Source organism: Phyllobates terribilis, unplaced genomic scaffold, assembly GCF_046119375.1.
Source record: "Phyllobates terribilis strain yellow unplaced genomic scaffold, ASM4611937v1 Scaffold_2__4_contigs__length_985480577, whole genome shotgun sequence".
Lineage (NCBI taxonomy): Eukaryota > Metazoa > Chordata > Amphibia > Anura > Dendrobatidae > Phyllobates > Phyllobates terribilis.
Genome location: NW_027362762.1, coordinates 201,193,010 through 201,215,598, shown reverse-complemented (window position 1 = coordinate 201,215,598; position 22,589 = coordinate 201,193,010). Strand labels below are relative to the sequence as shown.

Below are 22,589 nucleotides of genomic sequence, written 5' to 3'. Positions count from 1 at the left end.
AGCAATGCAGTATATAAAAAAGCAGCTTCACATGTAGCGTCAGCTCCAGATTGGCCGCGTAGTATGCTGGGGTCTTGTACTTGTAGTTGGGAAGGAAATACTAGTTATATTTATATGGATTGTCATATAATATTAAAGTACTTCTTGTATTTTTTTATATTTCAGCATCGGAGTGGTATCACTAATGTCTGTTCCTATGTGATAGTAAAATGCTTATCAGTCATGGTATTTTGTTGTACTTGGTGCCACTCCGGTCCATGTGACTGGATTTGCCGGATCACTCAAGCGTTTGCTGAGTGGAGAAGAAGTCACTTCCCAATTTAAGGGTAGGTGCATCTGAGAAAAATGGTCTGATATTCTGATTAGACTCTGATCAGAGTTTGATCAGAGTGTCATCAGTTTTTCTCGGAGGTGAAGAGAAGAAAATAGCTTCTCCATTCTGTCAGTCAGTGAAAACCGGACTGTACTTGGATGTCATCCGCGTGCGGTCCGATGTTTTTCATGGACTCATACATTTTCATTGACGATTTTGATTGAACACACTGATCAAAATCATAAATGCTCTGATTTTTTTCCCCAGACCACTTGATCCGAGAAAAAAATGGACATGTGCACAGCCCCATAGAATACATAGGTACGAGTGCTATCTGTGGAAATCTCAGATAGCACTCGTCCTATATAATTGGTCGTGTGCATGAGCCCTATGACGGAGACTCAGAACGAGACTCTCATAGACTTGTATTGAGAGAGCTAGTGACCGTTGGCTGTGACTTCCCGTCAGTCACAGTTATGGTCACAAGGTGGTGGAAAGGGACCGGAGCAACTCCATAAACAGTACAAGTCGGCGACTGGTAGGTATTTTTTTACTTATAGGAAACAGATATTAGTAATAACGCTCCAGTGCTGAAATCTAAAATATACCTCTGAATGGTACTTTAAGAAACAAAAAAGACCGTGTTGTCTTTAATTTTAATACCCCATGTTATTTTACAACATCTTACAGTTTTCGTTGTATCCATTTATAGCTAAAGTTGTGGTTTATTATAGCAGATGGTATAACAGTATATCTAACCTGATTAAAACACAATAAGGAAGCAAGATGGTCTGTGATATGAAAATAATAAAATACATAGTAGAATGCTTTAAACATGCCAGTAGCCTAATGATAAGTACATAAATGTTACATTGCCCAATGGATGACATACACACAATATTAAAACATATACAACAGTATAAAAAAAAACATTAAAAATAGCACATAAATAATAAGTACACATATACATCAAATGCCACAGTAGTATTATAAACCAATAATAAATTCTTAATTATGTCATATTAAATGCATTTAAAGATTTTAACATTATTTTAATAATAATTTTATTTATATAGTGCCAACATATTCCACAGCACAATATATTATTGTATAATGTGCAATATTGGCAAAAAGCCAAATCACAAAGTTAAACAGTAAATAACCCAGTAAGTGCACATAAGTGGTGGAAATCCTCCAGCCATATGACAGCATGCATGACCGTACAGCCTGGGGCACAGCTTTGAAGACTTGCTGTGATATGACAGTGTGACAGCCGTGTCACTCACATCTAATGTCCTCTTTAGTCAGCGTATTTGGGGATATGTGTTCCTTTTAAATTGCATATGTAGGAAAAAAACAAAGCCCAAATCCAATTAAATCCAAATAGTTTTTAAATTAGATGGGAAAAGTGCTGGAAACGTAGTAATGAGCTAGAACGTAGCTCTAAATTAATTGACACATAAAGGTAAGCAGTGGCGTATCTTGAAGTTTGTGGACCCCAAAGCAAAATCTCCAACAGAAACCCCAACTATCACAGGTCTTTAATAGTAATAGTCTTCTCATATGGAAAAAAGGGACTTTTTGAACCCCCCCCCCCAAAACCCAAGACTCCAGGACCCAGGTACCATTGCAACCCGTGCACCTACTATAGTTAAAGGGAATTTATCACCCCCTGGGAGATATCAGACCTCTACTATGGGCATACAGGTTATAGAAATGTAAATCTATACATACCTGTATGGCCCATAGTAGAGGTCTGATTGCAGAGAAAAGTGTTTTTATCACTTCTGTTTTCCACAGGCTTGGCGTCCGGGGGACGCCAAGAAATCCCAGTCTATGTGCTTATTATTCCCCCAGATCCCCGCCTATATGTTTAATTATCATATTCCCCCCCTCCCCTGCACGTCACAAGGCCCTGTGACATGCACTGTGCTCCCTGACTTCCCGGGCATGCACAAAGCTCCGCTCACATAGAGCTCACATAGAGCACGCTTTGCTTCATCCCGGCTCTGTCTCTCCGTGCTCTACGTCGCAGGTTTCTATTGCGCAGGCGTCAGGGCGTCACTGTCACTTCCCGACGCTTGCACAATAGAAACCTGCGGCGCAGTGCACAGGTAGACAGGGTCGGGATGAAGCAAAGCACGCGCTATGTGAGCTCTATGTGAGCGGCGCTTTGCGCATGACCGGGAAGTCAGGGAGCACAGTGCATGTCACAGGGCCTTGTGATGTGCAGGCGAGGGGGGGAATATAGTAACTAAGCAGATAGGCGGGGAATAATAAACAGTTAAGCGGGGTTTTCTTGGCGTACCCCGGACACCAAGCCTGTACAAGATAGAATTGATTAAAGTGCTTTTCTCTGCAATCCAACCTCTACTATGGGCCATACAGGTATGTATACTGTAGATTTACTTTTCTATATCCCATAGTAGAGGTCTGATATCTCCCAGGGGGTGACAGATTCCCTAAATGTGAGGTAATGTTTCATTATACTGTAGATAACAGCTATGTTATTATCTGTAGATGGAAAATGTACAAAAAATAATTGCTGGATTGATACAGGCATAATAAGTGCTGATATCTGCAAGCTCTTAATCCCCTTCTGCACACTGGGTGGTTGCAAAAGACGTCCATTTGTGAATTGATGTGGTGAAGAATGAGCGAATCACTAGATATCGCATTGCTTTCATCCAGTAAAGAATAAGCAATAACTAAAGCATAATGTGTTTTGATAAAGACATTACCAACCCCTAAAAATTCAGCTAAAATACCCCAATCATAATGCTATTTTTAGGGAAAGAAGTCACCAAAAACCCTATATATGAACCACCCTTTTTATACCAATTCCAGGTCAGGAGTGTTTGTGGGCCTTTTGGCATAGGTACAGAGGCCCCTATGACTACCCCTTTGTTCATAAGATGAATTTATTTGTTATTTGACTATTCACACTAAATTAACCACTTAATAACTACCAATAAAGTTTTTACAGTGGTCATCAATTTTACAGCCAATAGTTTCACCACACTGTAGAATCCGTCCTGCCTGGGTGTCGTGTGCTGGACTGGAGCCGATGCTGGCAGTCATATGACAGCTTAGGCCTTGCTCTAACAGATGCGAACAAACCTCCAATCCCAGGCATTTAACCTTTTTATCACCGCGGTCAAGAATGACAGGGCCATAATCAATGGGGATCAGTGCATCAGGTTTTCCGGTGATGCAAGCGGGGACTGGGAAATACCTGTGCAGTCAGTCCTGACGACCTTGAAAGGACACTAGGGTTGTCCGTACAATAAATTTGCTGTTGGAGCACACTAATTCGCATAATAAAATAAGACAGGATATAATGTATTACTATACAGAAGTATGCTGTAACTGGTTTGAGATGTAATATAAAACTTTTACACATGTGGACAAAATTGTGGGTACCTTCTATTTAAGGAAGAGAAACCCACAATGGTCATATTTAATAACTTGAAACTGACAAAGGTAATTTTCAATTTCAATTTACTGAATATCAACTAATGAAAATCAGACGTTGCTTTTGAATTGTTGTTCGACAGAAAAATGTAATAAAACAAAGTAATGAAAATGCCCTGGACAAAAATTAAGGTGCATTTAATTTAATATTTTGTTGCACAACGTTTTGAAGCAATCACTGCAAACAAACGATTACTGTAACGCTCAATGAGACTTCTACACCTGTCCACAGGTATTTTGTCCCAATCCTTGTGAGCAAACTGCTCCAGCTGTCTCAGGTGTGAAGGATGCCTTCTCAACGCTGCAGGTTTCCGCTCCCTCCACAGATTTTCAATAGGATTTAGATCAGGGCTAATAGAAGCCACTTCAAAATAGTTTAATGTTTTGCTCTTAGCCATTCTTGAATATTTTTAGCTGCATTTTCTAATTTTGGAGGACCTATGACCTTCGACTCAGACCATACTTTCTGACATTGGGCAGCACATTTGGCTCTTGAATGACCTGATTGTTTTGAGAATTTAATTGTACTCTGCACAGATTCAACACACCCTGTGCCAGATGCAGCAAAACAGCCCCAAAACATAACCAAGCCTCCTCCATGTTTCACAGTAGCTACAATGTTCTTTTCTTTCTCAGCTTCATTTTTGAGTCTGTGAACATAGAGTTGATGTGACTTGCCATAAAGCTCCAGTTTTGTCTCATCTATCCAAAGGACATTCTCCAGAAGCTTTGGGACTTGTCAATATGCATTTTGTCAAATTGCAGTCCATCTTCTTTATAATTTGCTTTTAACAGTGGTTTTCTCCTTGGTTGTCTTCCATGAAGTCCACTTTGGCCAATACAGTGACGGATAGTGTGATCTGACACTGATGTACCTTGACTTTGGAGTTCACTTTTAATATCTTTTGAGGATGTTCTGGGCTCTTAGGTTACCATTTGTATTATTCGTCTCTTCAATTTCACTCTTGTGGCCACATTCAGGGAGGTTGGCAACAGTCCCCTGAACCTTAAAGGGGTTGTCGACCACTAGGAAAACCCCCTCCTTGATCTAAATGTTTGTCCCATATAAAATAAAAAATCTTATACTCCCTTTTTGTGCCAGCTCCGTTCCAGCGGTGTCAGCAGTCGCGGTCCCGGGGCTCCCTTGCTGCTGTTGTGACACATGAGGTAGGTGCCCAATCAGCGCTGGCATCACTGTCCCCGCTTTCTTTCGAATTGAACATGGAGAGAAAATCTGGGCTGCAGCTGATCAGACTTCCTCTTATTGTTCAATTTGTCCGAAGGCGGAGCCAGTGACGCCAGCACTGATTGGGCACCTGGCTCACGTGTCACACAGCCGCACAGGAGCCTCGGGACCGTGAGTGCTGATGCCACTGGAATGGCGCCGCCACGGGAGGTGAGTATAAGTTTTTTTTATTTTATCGGGGCCAAGTGTGGGGTATAAGAAGGGATTGTCTAAGTAGTGGACAACTTCTTTAAACTTTTGAATAATATGTGCAACTGTAGTAACAGGAGGAATATCAAGCTGTTTGGAGGTGGTCTTATAGCCTTTATCTTTTAACATGTTTGTCTATAATTGTCTTTGTATTCTCCTGAGACAACACTCGCCTTAGCTTTCTTTGGTCCATGTTCAGTGTGATACACACCATGATACCAAACAGCACAGTGACTACTTTTCTCCCTGTAAACAGGCAGACTGACTGATTACAAGTTTAAAGACACCTGTGATGCTAATTACAGGACACACCTTAGTTTAACTTGTCCTTGTGGTCAAATTATTTTGAATCTTTTCTAGGGGCACCATCATTTTTGTCAAAGCTATTTTCATTAGTTTTTTTTTTCTGTTGAACCACAATTTAATAGCAATCTCTGATTTTCATTAGTCCATATTCAGTAAATATAAATTGAAAATTACTTTTGTCAGTTTCAAGGTATTTCAATGACTACCGTGGGTTTTTCTTACTTTAACAGAAGGTACCAACAATTTTCTCCATGTGTGTAATTACCTTCAAGCTCTTAAATCAAACATTGTATTATATACAGAAACAAATGGCAATGCGCTGGAATTATTATTCCTAAAATACAACTTTATTACATAAATACATATGGTAGTACAGACAATCTTTAAAAGCACCCCAATAAAACAATTGGAATAATGAAAAATGCTCCATATGTCAATCAAGATATAACCATGTTAAACCGTTGGAAACAAAGACACATTGGTGAATCTATAATTCTCTCTATTTGAGGATACCACACCCGATAATTACCCATTAGAATTGTTATTATTCAGTAAGTATAAGAATACCAAATAATAACCAATACTCATGTCTTAATGCTATATTAATCTGCCATGTGCCTCAATGTCCAGTAGACCAACATGTGTATTGCTTGCCGCTTCTTCACGGGGTGACATCCTGACCTCAGGGACATCAGTCAAACTAGAGTTGGCGTATTTAGGGTTTTGGCACCAATGTTTGGCTCCACCTCCATGATTCTTAGTAAATAATTTGCATGCAGCACATGTTGGATTATTAGCTTCTTATTTTCATAATACAGCTACAGATTGACACACATTTTGAAAGTTAAAAAGCTACAGGATAAGCCAGTGATAGTGTTTTACTGATGTAAGAGGTAGTGACATGATCCCTTTAAGTAAAAAGGATTAGCCTTTGCATAGATATGTAGATCAGGTTTGGATGTACATTGTCTCCAGTGAAATATTAATTATGTACTGTAACCAAAGAACACTAATTGCTATGGCAAGATGCTGGCAGGCGTTCCATGAGGCACTTAGCACACATCTGTTAATTTGTACGAGGCTTCAGCAAGACTTGCTAAACGGATCTGTTTGCCTTTCAGGCAGAGCTTGTTGCACCATATGATGTTGTTCCATCGATGCGCCCAGTGGTCCTTGTTGGGCCTTCTCTCAAAGGATATGAGGTACAGTCATACTGAGGGGGCAAGGGCTATCAAGATTTCATTGGAGAAATATGAGGGACCAAATAATGTAGAAGAAGCATGCAAATTCACTTTTTTTATGATTTTTTTTCTATTTATCTTAATATGATTGCATATTGGGATTTATTCTAACGAATCCACAAATCTGGAAGGAGGGGATAATCAAACACTGATTTTCTGGATCATTAATATATTTCTAAATGCATTAGTATAATTTGGTTAGCTAGAGGGGAAACTTCTGTCTTTTAATTACCTTATCTGTCATGATGCTCTTATTGTTCTGACTGTTTTTTTTCAGAGACAACAAAAAGAAAATGAAAACTGCAAGAGTGCTATAGGTTTAGAGTTCTTTTTGTGGTGCTTGTATAGTGGACTAAGCCTTTGTACTAGGTTTGAGACCATTAAATTCCTTCATTTATTTACTTTTAAGAGAAAAATTATGACCATTTCATTGATAATAATGTATGTTTCAGTTTATGTTCATTTTAGACATGTAAAATATGTTAAAGGGAACCTGACAGCTGATAATGCTGCCCAATCCACAGGTAGCATGTGTCAGACACTGACTGTAGGATCTCAGCCATGTATGTTTAACATTTCAGAGAAAAACATGGCCTCTTAGCCGCCGGGACCAAGCCGTACAGGAGACTAGTCCAACAGGTGGGTCCCTCGTACCTCTCCTCATCTGCTGCCAGTGACTAACCATGTCTTTCCATATACACACAGAGGGAGAATCCTGTAACTCCAGAGCAGAGGGTGGGGAGAAGCCTCCTGGGACCTGCCTGTCTGACTAGTCTCCTGTATGGCTTGGTTCCCAGGAGATCTTAAACTGATTTTTTTTTAAATGTTGCAGCTTTTGAACATAAATGGCTGAGATTGTACAGTCAGTGTCTGATACATGCTGCCCATGGATTGGGCAGCATTATCAGCTGTTAGGTTCCCTTTAAACGTTGTACTTGGCTGTGTCTGTCAGAGCTCATGCAGACGAGCGAGCGTATTATTTGGATGTATTGCAGTCTGATTTTTTAGCGGATAGTACATGGACCGCACACTGATCCACGTTATTCAATAGGGCTGTTCGGATGAACGATTTTTTTTCTTGGGCCGTCTGTAAGGCTATGTGCCCACGATGCAGAAATGGTCTGGATTTTTCCTGAGCGTTTCTGCATCTCCCTGGCAGAAAAAACACATGCGGATTGTACATGCGTTTTTCCTGCCAGGGACAAGCGTAAGTGAAGCGTTTTTCACATGCATTTCCGCATGTGGGTTGACAAGCGCTTTCCAAGCAATTTTAGTATCACTTAGAAAGTGCTTGACAACTTGGTCATACTATATAAATCCATGCAACCGGCATGGATTTATATAGTGTGACCAAGTTATAGTAAAAGATTGGTAAAAAATAAAAAATAAACCTTATACTCACCTTCCAATGGCACCCAGTCTCCTTGTCTGGTGTGTCCGGTGTGTTGTGCGGCTCGCGGTGGTCTAAAAGCGGTCGCCTGACCTGTCACATGACTAAATGATGTCATGGAAGGTCCTTTTAGACCATCGCGAGCCGCCGGGAAGGCTGGACGCATCACTATGGAGACCGGGGGCCATCAGAAGGTGAGTATAATGTCTTTTTTTATTTTAAATTCTTTTTTTTTTACAGGTACTATGGTACCCAGGTCTGGAGGAGAGTTTCCTCTTCTCCAGACCCGGTTACCATCCGCACATTGAATCGCTTAATATCCGCATGTGCACATATAGTCATGAGGATATTAATCGATTCAATGCAAGTCAATGGCGGCGAAAACGCCGCAATTATGCAAAATAATTGGTAGTGCTGCGTTTTTTTCCGCAATGATAATCTGCAGCGGAAATTTCCGCAGCATGTGCAGAGCACATGCGGATTATCATTGGAGAACATTGCAGACCTTCTACCAAGCGTGTTTTAAGCGTTTCTGCAGCGGAATTGCAGAAGTGGGCACACAGCCTAAGAACAATATCGCAGCATGCACTACTTTCTTCCAAGTCTTGAATAAGACTTATCCATTCAAAGCTATGGGTGCATAAAAAAATCAGATCCCAAACAGAATATCCATGCGGCATCCAATTTTTACTGATATATTTCTGTTATAAACCTTGGAAACTGTATTTGATCAGGTATATTTTTTAGTGTAAATGTATGAAAATGGATCTCATAACGGACGAAGAGAACGGACACACAGATGGAACTAACGATTTCTCATACAATTGTCTGCAGCCAGCCTCAGTCAGAGGTTCTGGGCCCTGGTTCTCATGATTATGTTCTTGACAATTGGACCCCCAGCAGTCAGACAAATTAACTGTTCAGTGACTAGGTGCCAGAAAACTCCTTTTAAAAGCTAGAGACACCTTTGGCATGGAAAACCTTTTTTTTTTTTTCATATCATTTAGTTTGCTATTTTCATTCTTTCATTGATTTTCGGACAACCTGACATGCTGTTTGCAGCTTTTTTCAGATTTTTCTTTTATGGGTGCGGAGTGTCTCCAACAATAATAATAATAACAATAATATGTGAATGAAGACAGCACCCTGGAAACACACAGATTTCACATCCAGTCTATATTATAATATAGGCTGGATGTGAAATCTGTGTGTTTTCAGGGTGCTGTCTTCATTCACATATATAAGCAGAGCTTCTACTCTGCAATTTCCTCTTCGTGTGCCTTCCTCTGCCCTCCCTTTCTTCCATCTTCATGCTATGCAAATTTGTGTGGTCAACCCCTTTCCTGCTACTATCTCAAACACTGAGAGAAGGGAGGTGAGAGCAGAGAGAACCATTAAAACTCTGGATCAGGAGCTCTGATGGATTTGTAACATTTTTGCAAAAGCACTGAGTTGGGTATAGGACTTAAAGATGATCTGCAGCAGCAAAATAGTAGAAAAATTTAATGAAGACTATTAAGTTGCTTAACTTAGAATTTAGGACTAATTGATTAAAGTGTTTATGCCACTTTTCTGAAGTAAAACACCTCCATTTGTTGCAATTTTTTTGCGAAACTCCGAAGTTGTATAACATTTTTTCGACATTTTCTGACCCAACCAACTTCGTCAAAATAAGCAGAGCATGGACAGGACAAAGCTTGGCTAAGCCTGCCTGTCTAATGCATTAAAGTTTATGCCACTTTAGCAGCATAAATTTCCCCATTTCTGATGCACACTCGGGAAGAGAGGCGCCAAATTCATTAAGTGATGTGCACCTCTTAATGAATTAGGTGCATCGTACTCCAGTGAGCCTGTTCATTAAGACTAGCATGCTCAATGGTTGTCTTAAAGGGAACCTGAGAGGTTATATCGGACCACAGGCAGCATGTATTAGACCGTGGCTCCACCATTTTAGCCAGATAAAGTTAGGTCCAGAAATATTTGGACAGTGACACAAGCTTTGGCATTTTAGCTGTTTACCAAAACATGTTCAAGATACAGTTATATCATCAATATGGGCTTAAAGTGCAGACTCTTAGCTTTAATATGATGTTATTCACATCCTAATTGGAGTCAGAGTTTAGGAATTAGAGCTCTTTAATATGTAGCTGCCTCTATTTAAAGGGGCCAAAAGTAGTTGGACAGTTATCTCGAAAGATCTTTAATGGGCTGCATGGGCTAATCCCTCATTAGTCCATCAATTAAGCAGGTAAACTGTCTGGAGCTGATTCCGGGTCTGGAATTTGCATTGCTATTGCTGTGAACCCACATGTGGTTAAAGGAGTTCTCAATGGAAGAGAAACAGACCATCATTAGGCTGAAAAAAAAATTGGTACATTCTGCAAAAAAAAGAGAGCACACTGGTGAGCTTGGGAACTCAAAAAGGCCTGGACGACAACAGTGGAGGATGATCACAAAATCCTCTGCATGATGAAGAAAAACCTCTTCACAACATCCACCCAAGTGAAGAACTCTCTCCAGGAAGTAGGTTCTTTAGTATCTAAGGCTACCATAAAGAGAAGACTTCATGAGAGCAAATACAGAGGATTCACCACAAGGTGCAAACCATTAATCAGCCTTAAAAATAGAAAGGCCAGATTAGACTTTGCCAAAAAAAAACATCTAAAGAAGTCAGCCCAGTTGTGGAAAAGCATTCTTTGGACAGATAGAACGAAGATCAACCTGTACCAGAATGATGGTAAGAAGAAATTATGGAGAAGGCTTGGAATGGGTCATGATCCGAAGCACACCAAATCCTCGGTAAAGTATGGTGGAGGTAGTATGATGGTATGGGCATGCATGGCTTCCAATGGCACCGGGTCACTAGTGTTTATTGATGATATGACTGAAGACAGAAGCAGCCGGATGAATTCTGAAGTGTACAGGGCGATACTTTTTGCTCAGATTCAACCAAATGCAACAAAAGGTTGATTGGATGGCACGTCACATTAAAGATGGACAATAACCCAAAACATACTACGAAAGCAACACAGGAGTTTAAGGCAAAAAAGTGGAATATTCTGGAATGTCCGATTCGATCACTAATTCTCAACCCCATCGAGCTTGAATTTCACATGCTTAAGACAAAACTTAAGGTAGAAAGCCAAACAAACAAGCAACGACTGAAGTCCACTGCAGTCAAGGCCTGGCAAAGTATCCTAAAGGAGGAAACCCAGCCTTTGGTGACGTCCTGTCATGGGTGTGTTGCCACGAAGATCGTCACGAGTACACAGCCTGACTTCTCGCAGCTGACTTGTTGGTGCTTTGTGTTTCTCGGCAGTGAGGGAGTTAATTCTCTCTCTCTCTCTGGGCTAGATGAGGTCCAGCCTCGCCCAGCTGCAATCAATATTTCTGTAGTGAGACTCCTTCATATACCTGCTGGTCTGTTTGGGAGGTGTCGGTGAAAGCATTTCATTCAGACTGACAGAGCGGATCGTGGTGTTTGGAGTTGCTGAGATAAGTGTATTTGGAAGTGTTTTTTCCCTTTCCTCGCTTTATCATTTATCTCCTTTCCCGTTGGTTTTCCCTCTGTTGTAGTTGAGAAGTTGTTTGTATGCAAGGTGGTTTTGGTTTTTCCCTTGTACTGTCTCGTTCGTCTAAATACTGTGTTTGGGCATATTATTTCTTGTTCCCTTTGGTTGTGATCGGGGTCCTTCTCAGGACTAGATTACTTAGGTGCAGGGATCCTCAGGAGGTAGGGGTTACGCTGGCGGCCTGGACCTCTGTACCTTTAACAGTACCTCCAGGTTGAGGGATTAGTCAGGGCCCCAGCTTAGGGTCAGCTTAGGCCCCCTACCTCCAGTATACAGAGACAGCGTGACATTTTCACCGACCCACTTAGTTTTTCTCCAGCTACTATGGATCCAGTAGCCGGTCTAGCTCGGCAATTGCAGAGTTTGTCCATGGAGCTGGCGGACGTTAGGTCCAAGGTTTGGCATCCTCAGGAGCAAGCCGGACCAGAACCTAAAGTAGCTCTCCCTGATAGGTTCACTGGGGGGCGGGACAAGTTTTTTGTTTTCCGGGAGGCATGTAAATTGTACTTTCGGCTGCGGCCTCGGTCATCGGGGAGTGAAGAACAAAGGGTGGGAATTGTCATCTCGCTCCTACAAGGGGACCCACAATCTTGGGCGTTCTCTCTTCCCCCGGGTTCCCCGGCTCTCCAGTCAGTGGATAGGTTTTTCGCTGCCCTGGGACTCGTATATGATGACCCAGATCGGATCTCCCTTGCTGAGTCTAAGTTACGTAGGATCCAGCAGGGAGATCGTCCGGCGGAGGAATTCTGTTCGGAGTTCCGTAGGTGGGCCACGGACACCCAGTGGAATGACCCGGCTCTTAGGAGCCAGTTTTGTCATGGTTTATCCGACAAATTACAGGATGTGTTGGCACAGTATGACTCTCCCGTGTCTCTGGAAGCCGCTATGGCCCTCGCTATTCGCGTGGACAGACGGCTTCGGGAGAGGTGCGGGATAACTCTACCCCCTGTGATGACTCCACCTCCTACAAGGTCCCCTCATATGGTGGTTCCCCTGGTCAGTCCTGAGGAGCCTATGCAATTAGGAGGGACATCATTTCGGGGGAGGGGACCGGTGGTGCGCCATAAGGCAGGAAGGTGTTTCTTCTGCGGGAGAAAGGGACATTTTATTGGGGGGTGTCCATCCCGTCCCTTGCAGAGTGAAGAGTCGTCGGAAAACTGTTGATCCCAGGTTGTGTGGTGGACGGCAATCTGGGAGTAGGTATTTCGTCCCTAGGTTCGTCTCAGTTTCTCGTACCGGCGGAGGTGGTGGTGGGTACGAGAACTGAGAGGATATCTGTTCTTCTGGATAGTGGGGCCGGGGCCAATCTGGTTGATGCTCGGTTTGCCCGGGTTCAAGGTATGCGGTTGAGTGAGTTGGCTAAACCCATCCCCATATTCTCGATCGATGCCAGGCCTCTCGGGCAGGGAAGTTTTTTGCAAGTTGTGCATGACATAAAACTTCAAGTGGGGGCAATACATAAAGAACTGTTGTCTTGCTACGTGTTGGAGGGTCTTCCCACTCCTATTGTGTTGGGCCTTCCTTGGTTAGCTAAGCATAACCCGGTTATTAATTGGCAAACCAGGGAGATAAGCCAATGGAGTAAATTCTGTAATAAAAACTGCATGAACACGGTCATTGGTGCGGTTACTCCTTGGGTCTTACCTCCATTTCTGGCGGACTTTGAGGATGTATTCTCGGAGAAAGGGTGTCAGGAACTACCTCCTCATCGCGTGTATGACTGTTCTGTAAAACTGCTCCCTGAGGCCAAGTTACCTAAAGCTAGGTTGTATAACCTTTCTGGTCCTGAGAGGCAGGCCATGAAGGATTATATCTCAGAAAGTCTGGCTAAGGGGCATATTAGACCTTCATCTTCACCGGTGGCTGCGGGGTTCTTCTTTGTTAAGAAGAAAGATGGAGGCCTACGCCCTTGCCTGGATTTCCGTGAACTTAATCGGATTACGGTCCGAGATCCGTATCCGCTCCCACTTATTCCCGATCTCTTTAATCAGATCGTGGGCGCCAAATGGTTTTCTAAGTTGGATCTCAGGGGGGCGTACAATCTGATTAGGATGAAGGAGGGGGATGAGTGGAAGACGGCGTTTAACACTCCGGAGGGGCATTATGAGAACCTTGTCATGCCATTCGGTCTGACTAATGCCCCGGCGGTGTTCCAACACTTTGTTAATGACATTTTTCGCCGCTTGGTGGGACAGTTTGTTGTCATATATCTGGATGATATCCTAATTTACTCGCCGGATCTGGTGTCTCATCAGGAGCACGTTAGGCAGGTGTTACAGATCTTGCGGGATAATAAACTGTATGCCAAATGGGAAAAGTGTGTGTTCGCCGTACAGGAGCTCCAGTTTTTAGGCTTCCTGGTTTCAGCGTCCGGTTTTCGTATGGACCCTGGGAAAGTGCGGGCAGTTCTTGAGTGGGATCGGCCAGAGAATCTTAAGGCACTACAACGTTTCCTGGGGTTTGCTAATTATTACCGGAAGTTCATTCGTAATTTCTCGTCCATGGTTAAGCCTCTCACTGACATGACTAAAAAGGGGACGGATTTTTCTAGGTGGTCTGACAAGGCTTGTCAAGCATTCTCCTCTTTGAAAAAATGTTTTGCCTCGGCGCCCATACTCGTTCAACCTGATGCGTCTCAGCCATTCATTGTAGAGGTAGACGCTTCCGAGGTAGGGGTGGGAGCAGTATTGTCACAGGGTTCGTCCCCTGGTAAGTGGCATCCGTGCGCCTTTTTCTCTAAAAAATTGTCGTCCGCTGAGAGGAATTACGATGTCGGCAATAGGGAACTCTTGGCCATTAAGTTAGCTTTTGAGGAGTGGCGCCATTTTCTGGAGGGGGCTGTTCATCCGGTCACCGTCATCACCGATCACAAGAACCTGCTATATCTGGAGTCCGCGAAACGTCTGAATCCCAGACAAGCTAGGTGGTCATTGTTTTTTACCAGGTTTAATTTTGTCGTTACATATCGTCCTGGGTCAAAAAATGTAAAGGCGGATGCCTTATCTCGTAGTTTCCCGGGGGCCGGGAATACGGACGACCCGATTCCTATCCTTCAGGAGGGGGTGGTGGTTTCGGCAGTATGCTCTGAGCTGGAGGAGGAGGTATTGGAGGCTCAGGGGGACGCCCCTGTTGGACCTCCAGGGAGATTGTTTGTTCCAGATCAGTTGCGACAAAAGGTGATCGAGGCACACCATAACTCAGTTTTTGCAGGACACCCGGGGAGTAAAGCTACTGTGGATCTCCTCTCGCGTCGGTTTTGGTGGCCTAATTTACATAAGGAGGTGGTAACTTTTGTCGCGTCCTGTGGGGTTTGTGCGCGCTCTAAGACCTCACATACCCGTCCGTCTGGGGCCCTCTTACCTTTGAAGATCCCGGAGCGTCCTTGGACTCATCTGTCTATGGATTTTATTACGGACCTCCCTCCGTCTTCGGGTAACACGGTCATACTCGTTGTAGTGGACAGGTTCAGCAAGATGGCACATTTTATCGCTCTTCCGGCTCTCCCTAATGCTAAAACTCTTGCGCAGGTGTTCATTGGGGAGATTGTGAGGCTTCACGGGGTACCCTCCGAGGTGGTGTCTGATCGGGGGTCTCAGTTTGTGTCCAAGTTCTGGAAGGCGTTTTGTGCTCGGCGGGGGATGCAGTTGTCATTCTCATCGGCTTTTCATCCTCAGACCAATGGTCAGACGGAACGTATGAACCAGAGCTTGGAGACATATCTCCGGTGTTTTGTGTCAGAGAACCAGGAGGACTGGGCTTCTTTTTTACCTCTGGCAGAGTTTGCTCTTAATAATAGGCGGAGCGAGTCCACTGGTAAGTCCCCGTTTTTTGGGGCATATGGTTTTCACCCCCAGTTTTGTACTTTCAGTGGGGGGGGCTCTTCGGGGGTTCCTGAGGAGGAACGATTTTCCTCATCACTCGCTTCAGTATGGAGAGGGGTGCTGAAGAATCTGAATACTATGGGGAACCGATACAAACGTATGGCTGATAGGAGGAGAGTGTCTGGTCCGGACCTAAGTGTGAACGATCGGGTATGGTTGTCTACCAGGAATATAAAACTTAAGGTTCCCTCCTGGAAACTGGGTCCCAGGTTCATCGGGCCGTACAGAATCAGTTCTATTATTAATCCGGTGGCATTCCGTCTTGACCTCCCCCCTACGTTTAAAATTCACAACGTGTTTCACAGATCATTGCTTAAGAGGTATGTGGCGCCGGTGGTACCGTCACTTTTACCTCCCCCTCCAGTGGTTGTCAATGGTAACTTGGAGTTCCAGGTATCGAGGGTCATTGATTCACGCTTTAATCGCCGGTCCCTTCAGTACCTGGTTCATTGGAAGGGGTATGGTCCTGAGGAGAGGATGTGGGTTCCTGCGTCGGATATTAACGCAGACCGATTAGTTCGGGCCTTCCACACGACTCACCCGGATAAACCTGGCCCTGAGGGTCCGGAGGCACCTCGTAGAAGGGGGGGTACTGTCATGGGTGTGTTGCCACGAAGATCGTCACGAGTACACAGCCTGACTTCTCGCAGCTGACTTGTTGGTGCTTTGTGTTTCTCGGCAGTGAGGGAGTTAATTCTCTCTCTCTCTCTGGGCTAGATGAGGTCCAGCCTCGCCCAGCTGCAATCAATATTTCTGTAGTGAGACTCCTTCATATACCTGCTGGTCTGTTTGGGAGGTGTCGGTGAAAGCATTTCATTCAGACTGACAGAGCGGATCGTGGTGTTTGGAGTTGCTGAGATAAGTGTATTTGGAAGTGTTTTTTCCCTTTCCTCGCTTTATCATTTATCTCCTTTCCCGTTGGTTTTCCCTCTGTTGTAGTTGAGAAGTTGTTTGTATGCAAGGTGGTTTTGGTTTTTCCCTTGTACTGTCTCGTTCGTCTAAATACTGTGTTTGGGCATATTATTTCTTGTTCCCTTTGGTTGTGATCGGGGTCCTTCTCAGGACTAGATTACTTAGGTGCAGGGATCCTCAGGAGGTAGGGGTTACGCTGGCGGCCTGGACCTCTGTACCTTTAACAGTACCTCCAGGTTGAGGGATTAGTCAGGGCCCCAGCTTAGGGTCAGCTTAGGCCCCCTACCTCCAGTATACAGAGACAGCGTGACACGTCCATGGCTTCCAGACCTCAGGCAGTTATCGGTTATCGCTCGCAAAGGATTCTCTACAAATGATTAAAAATGAACATTTTATTTATGATAAAGTTAATTTGTCCAATTTGTTCAATTACTTTTGAGCCCCTGAATTGAGGAGACTTTGTAGAAAAATGGTTGCAATTCCTAAACGTTTCACAGGATATTTTTGTTCAACCCCTTTTAATTAAACGTGAAAGTCTACACTTCAATTCTATCTTAGCTGTTTCATTTGAAAGAAAAAATAGTGCCATGTAGAGCCCAAGTCACGAAGATTCGGTCCCTGTCCAAATATTTCTGGACCTAACTGTATCTTTAACTCTGAAATGTTGCGGTGTTGCAGAGAAAAACATAGGTTAATATGTGCCAGAAACTGAGCTTCATGGAGAGAGTCGAGAGACTAGTCAGGTAGGCGGGTCCCCAGTGGCTTCTCGCCCCCTGCTGCCAGTGATTGACAGGTTTCTCCCTGTGTGCGTCTACAGATAGACACCGGTCACTCCAGGTTAGCAGTGGAGAGAAGCCATCAGAGACCCGTCTGTCTGACTAGTCTCCCATGCAGCTCAGTCCCCGGCGGCTGTTAAACCGTTTTTCTCTGAAACACCACAGCTTTTCAGAGTTAAATATACCTGGCTGAGATTATACACCCACAGTCTGATACAGGTTGCCCATGTATCAGCTGTCAGATTCTCTTTAATGAGTCAGGCCCTATGTATGTGAAGGTGTACATAGTCATTTGAATTTTGATCAGCACTTGGAGGGGTTTTATGTTTCGTACATACCGTGTATTTTTACTGTGGCTGTGTCTCGACTTATGAAAAATATTTTTCTGCATATATCCTCTGACTCATGATCTAGCCTGAGGTGTCTACCTTTATCTATAAGACACTTGACTCATACATGGTTCCATGGGTCCTCTTTCATAAAGATTTGTAAGTGAATATGTGAACTTTTCATCTTTCTATAGAAAAAAAAAACAATAAATGAAGAAGAATGAGAGGCTGTTACTCCAGACAGGCATAAGTAGTAGGGTTACTATGTAGCTAGTGTGTGCCCACTCAAGAGTAATTTCTGCATCTTCGGTTTGGAGATGTGCAGGTAATAGAATAATAATAATAATTAATCACAGTAGTAACAAGTTAAATTCTCCTTGTCGCGTACATTTTTGAGCTAAACAGTAATATTGACTGCATGAAGAAGAATCTAAAATTGTAATTCCTTCATAGAAGAAAACATTTAGCCATTTGTTATATTCAATAAACTAGAAAATTGGAACAGAGAAAAATAAAATGGTTGATCCAAAAACAAATAATGGTATAGATGTTACATTGCAATTCCGCCTCAGCAGTTTGCTCTGTTTGCAGTTTTTTCATAGCATCAGCTAAGGAGCCTGGAAATACACTGGATCAGCAAAGCTACTGGTTTAAATGGTTCACTATTGTTCATATGGGAATTCTAGTAAGAAGGAAAAGATCTAAACAGCAAAAAGTCTAAATGCTGTATCTGTACTTAGATCCACATCTACACAATAGCTGCCAATAGTGTAGTGTAAGGATAGGGTCACAACACCGTATCTTCTCTTATCTGAGGAAACCGTTCCTATTATTCTAATTACAGTCTGATCAGAGCTTGATCAAAGTGTGATCATAATGTGATCCGATTTTCTCGGATGTGGAGAAGATGGAAAAAAAAATTATTTTTTTTGACAGACCCATTGACTTGCATAGCTGATTTCGATCCAACTCACGGATGCAAATCTTTTATGCTGTGATTTTTTTTCCTCAGATAGACTCGGTCCAAGGAAGAAATCTGACATGCTCATGGCCCCATAGAATAAAAGTGACCAAAATACGGTTGTCTGCACAAGCCCTAACAGTGACTTGTGTTGAGGTGACGAGGGACTTTAGACCCTATGGGTATTATTTTGCACTCTCTGTTGTGGTGTTTACACCCAGACCTTCTAGTCCAGTTGAAACCCACTCACATTAAGAACTGTTTGAATCCAGCACTTTATTAATTGTATTCCCATTTGTGGGTTAATATATGTATGTTCTTGCCTGAATCTAATTATATATCTGTATTATTATGTTGCATCTGTATTTATAAATTATATTGATATTGACAATGTTTATTCACCATTATCAGTTATGCACCTTATTCTTTTTGGCTCTTGGAATTTGCAAAATTTTGGGATTAACACAACATTTTACCTGCTTCCAGAGAAGAAAATCCCCAAGTGCTATCATACAAGCTCTAGGCACTTGGCTTTTTTACAGGCATGATGCCCAAAGTAAAGAAGAAAACATGCGGGGGCAGCGCTGTTCTTTGAACATCGGGTATTCCGACAAGGCGCACTGACAGTGAGCTCTCCTGCCGGCTCGTTACTGTTGATCTGAGCTGGGGAGAGAGCACGCTGTCATTGTGCACATCACGCAGGGAGTATCCCAGCCCCTGAAACGAGCATCACTGATGACACTTCGTTTCAGGGAGCTGGCAGAGACTTTGTTTGAGTATCCCGGCATGCACTAGGATTCTTAAACAAAGCGACATCAAAAGGGAAGTAGGAAGAAAAAAAGCAATTGGATAGTGTAGTTTGGGAAGGATAGGGAATTTTTAATTCAAGTATATTATAAAATAGTTTAGATTATGGCACTAAATAGACAGGGATTTAGGATAAAGATTAATTTTGATTTCAGACCACCCCTTTAAATGTGCCATAAAATGGAGAATAAATTCTTGATGATATGAGGTGGCTAACCACCATGATCACTGATGATCACTGCAATGAATGGATTGTTATCAGAAGAATGGAAATATTTAAAAAATGCCCTCCTGTGACCTGTGCCATGCCATTTTATTGTTTTGCATTGTATTTCAAGCCTTGTAATTTACATACTGGTGTCACAGGTGTGTCAGAGGTGACAGACAGTCGCCCTGCAATGGGTTTCAGGAGATCTCCACGTTTGGCATTGCAGACAGCTGCTTACATAGGGGGCTGTCTTTAGGACCGAGCGACTACCTCTCTCTTGTTAATTTGCTCTCTGGCCTGGGTGTATATATACCTGGTGTGTCTGAGAGGGCGTCGCCGGTTATATTAATTTCTACTAGTGAAGCTTAGCAGGAGCAGTACCTCGTCCTCTCTGGAGCTTGAGGCCTTGTGCACATTTGGAGTTCATCTAAAGCTGAGCGTTTTTCCCCTGTTTTTGTCTACCCTTGTTGTCTTTAGAGTTTTAGTGGAGGTTGACTAGTGCTCATCTCCTTCCATCCGTAGCCATAGTCTTACGCCAGGGAAAGTAGGGCTAGGCACGCGATCGGTGATAGCTGAGGAGGCTATGTAGGGATGTTAGTTGAGACAGGGTGACGCTAGACCAGACTAGGAGGTCTCTACTTCCCCCTTTCCCTAGTGTCTGGGCTCCCTCTCCCTGTTCCCTCTGTGTTGCACTTACACCTGGCGTGACAACTGGCCACTGAGTGTAGCCATGCATGGCAAGCAGAAAACAACTTACAGCCTTGCCTACTTCAGTAGGCGGCCTGGATACTGGCAGACAGATTTCTCCCTCATTTATCAGTGAGATTAAGCTTGCATCCAGTCAAAGTCAATAATTTTCAGATTTCTTGACAGCATGTCATTAAACTTTAAAGACTCTGCAGCTGCCCAATAATGCCATTTTTTGTGGCCTGTGGCAGAATGTAATAAGCACGGTATGCAATGTTTCTGTATTTAATTGTTACTATGTGGAATGAAAGCTTTAGTAACAAACTGTATATCAATAAAAAAAATCAGGTATGTTTTTTTGCTTACATTTCATTAGTTGTATTCTCATCATTGTAATTTTTATATATCTGCCGCATACACATTGCTGTGTCAAAAAATAGCTTTATGTATGAGAAAACTTAAAAGTTAATTTCTGGTCGCAGTTTATTAGAAAAAAACAAATTAAGATGTACTCGCCTTCTCTGGGTCAACCGGTTAGTCTCGTCATTGGTGTCTGGCATTGTTTGCGGTGCTGATGTCACTTCGACAGTCCGTCAGTCATTGTGGGTGCTCAGTGGCTCTGAGTGAGGCGTTCCCATGTAGAATGAATGAGCCACACCGAGCTGCTGATGCCAGACACCCGGAGCAGTGGCGAGACTTGACGTTGGACCCCAGGGAAGATGAGTACAGCGTAGTTTGTTTCTTTATAATGGCCTGCAGCTGAGGATTAACTTTTTAATGAAATTATTGGAAGTCCCACTACGGAGTCACTTCCAGTCCTCAGCAGGGCCGGCGTCAGCACCCGGCGCACCCGGGCAAATGCCGGGGCCCTGAGCAGGCAGAGGGGCCCACTGGCGGTCGCGCACCCCGCTGGGCTATGGGCGGAGGAGAGCGGTGTCAGCGCCCGCCCTTCTCCGCCGCTTGCTCAGGGCCCCGGCAGCTGGATACTTACCTCTCCCCGTGCCTCCGCAGATCAGCTGTCTTCCTGCTCTGCGCTCCCTGTGACGTCTCAGGTCAGAGGGCGCGGTGACGTCTTTACACCGCGCCCTCCCCTGAGCCGTCACAGGGAGCGCAGAGCGGGAAGATACCGGCGTCGCTGGAGTCCAGACCAGAGCAGCGGCAGCAGGTAGCAGGTGAGGAGAAGGAAGGTGAGTATTTGATTTTTTTTTTTAATGTATGGAGGCATGGGGCAGTATAAAGAGAAGGGGGGGGTGGCATCCTCCATGGAGCATTATAAAGAGAGGGGGGACTGGACATCCTGCATGGGGCATTATAAAGAAGGGGGGGGGTGACATCCTGCATGGGGCATTATAAGGTGGGGAACAGCCTGCATGGGGCATTATAAGGGGGGGGCAGCCTGTATGGGGCATTATGTGGGGGGTAACAGCCTGCATGGAGCATTAAAAGGGGGGGGGGCTGTATGGGGCATTATGTTGGGGGTAACAGCCTGCATGGAGCATTATAAGGGGGGACAGCCTGTATGGGGCATTATGTGGGGGGTAACAGCCTGCATGCAGCATTATATGGGGGCCAGTATCCTGTATGGAGTTTTATAAGGGGACCAGTATTCTGTATGGAGCATTATATGGGGGCCAGTATCCTGTATGGAGCGTTATATGGGGGCCAGTATTCTGTATGGAGCCTTATATGGGGGCCAGTATTCCGTATGGAGCCTTATATGGGGGCCAGTATTCCATATGGGGCCTTATATGGGGGCCAGTATTCCGTATGGAGCCTTATATGGGGGCCAGTATTCCGTATGGAGCCTTATATGGGGGCCAGTATTCCGTATGGAGCCTTATATGGGGGCCAGTATTCCGTATGGAGCCTTATATGGGGGCCAGTATTCCGTATGGAGCCTTATAAGGGGACCAGTATTCCGTATGGAGCCTTATATGGGGGCCAGTATTCCGTATGAAGCATTATATGGGGGCCAGTATTCCGTATGGAGCCTTATATGGGGGCCAGTATACTGTGTGGAGCGATTCACCGGTTTCTGAGCTATTGTGGAATTTACAATAGATATCACTCATGTAATGTAAGAAGTGAAATCTTTGCATTGTACTATATATATATATATATATATATATATATATTTCTCCCCCATATCTCTTCATCATGAATCGTGGTATGTGTTAAAGGGGCCCACTGAGACTCTTTCGCCCGGGGCCCAGAAAAACCTGAAGCCGACCCTGGTCCTCAGCCATTCATACCACTGTGTATCATACATTGCCTCTGTCCCCAATTATAGAGCCCAA

General features: G+C 43.8%; 1 protein-coding gene across 4 annotated transcripts in view; it reads left to right on the top strand.

Annotated features, from left to right (window-relative positions):
* Positions 1-22,589, top strand: part of CACNB3 (calcium voltage-gated channel auxiliary subunit beta 3) — a 307,240-nt gene that overhangs the window by 259,950 nt on the left and 24,701 nt on the right. For all 4 annotated transcript variants that reach the window (XM_073663795.1, XM_073663794.1, XM_073663793.1 and 1 more), the window contains one exon: positions 6,650-6,730. In XM_073663795.1, coding sequence (XP_073519896.1) covers positions 6,650-6,730 — 81 coding nt within the window. The remainder of the gene's footprint in view (positions 1-6,649; positions 6,731-22,589) is intronic.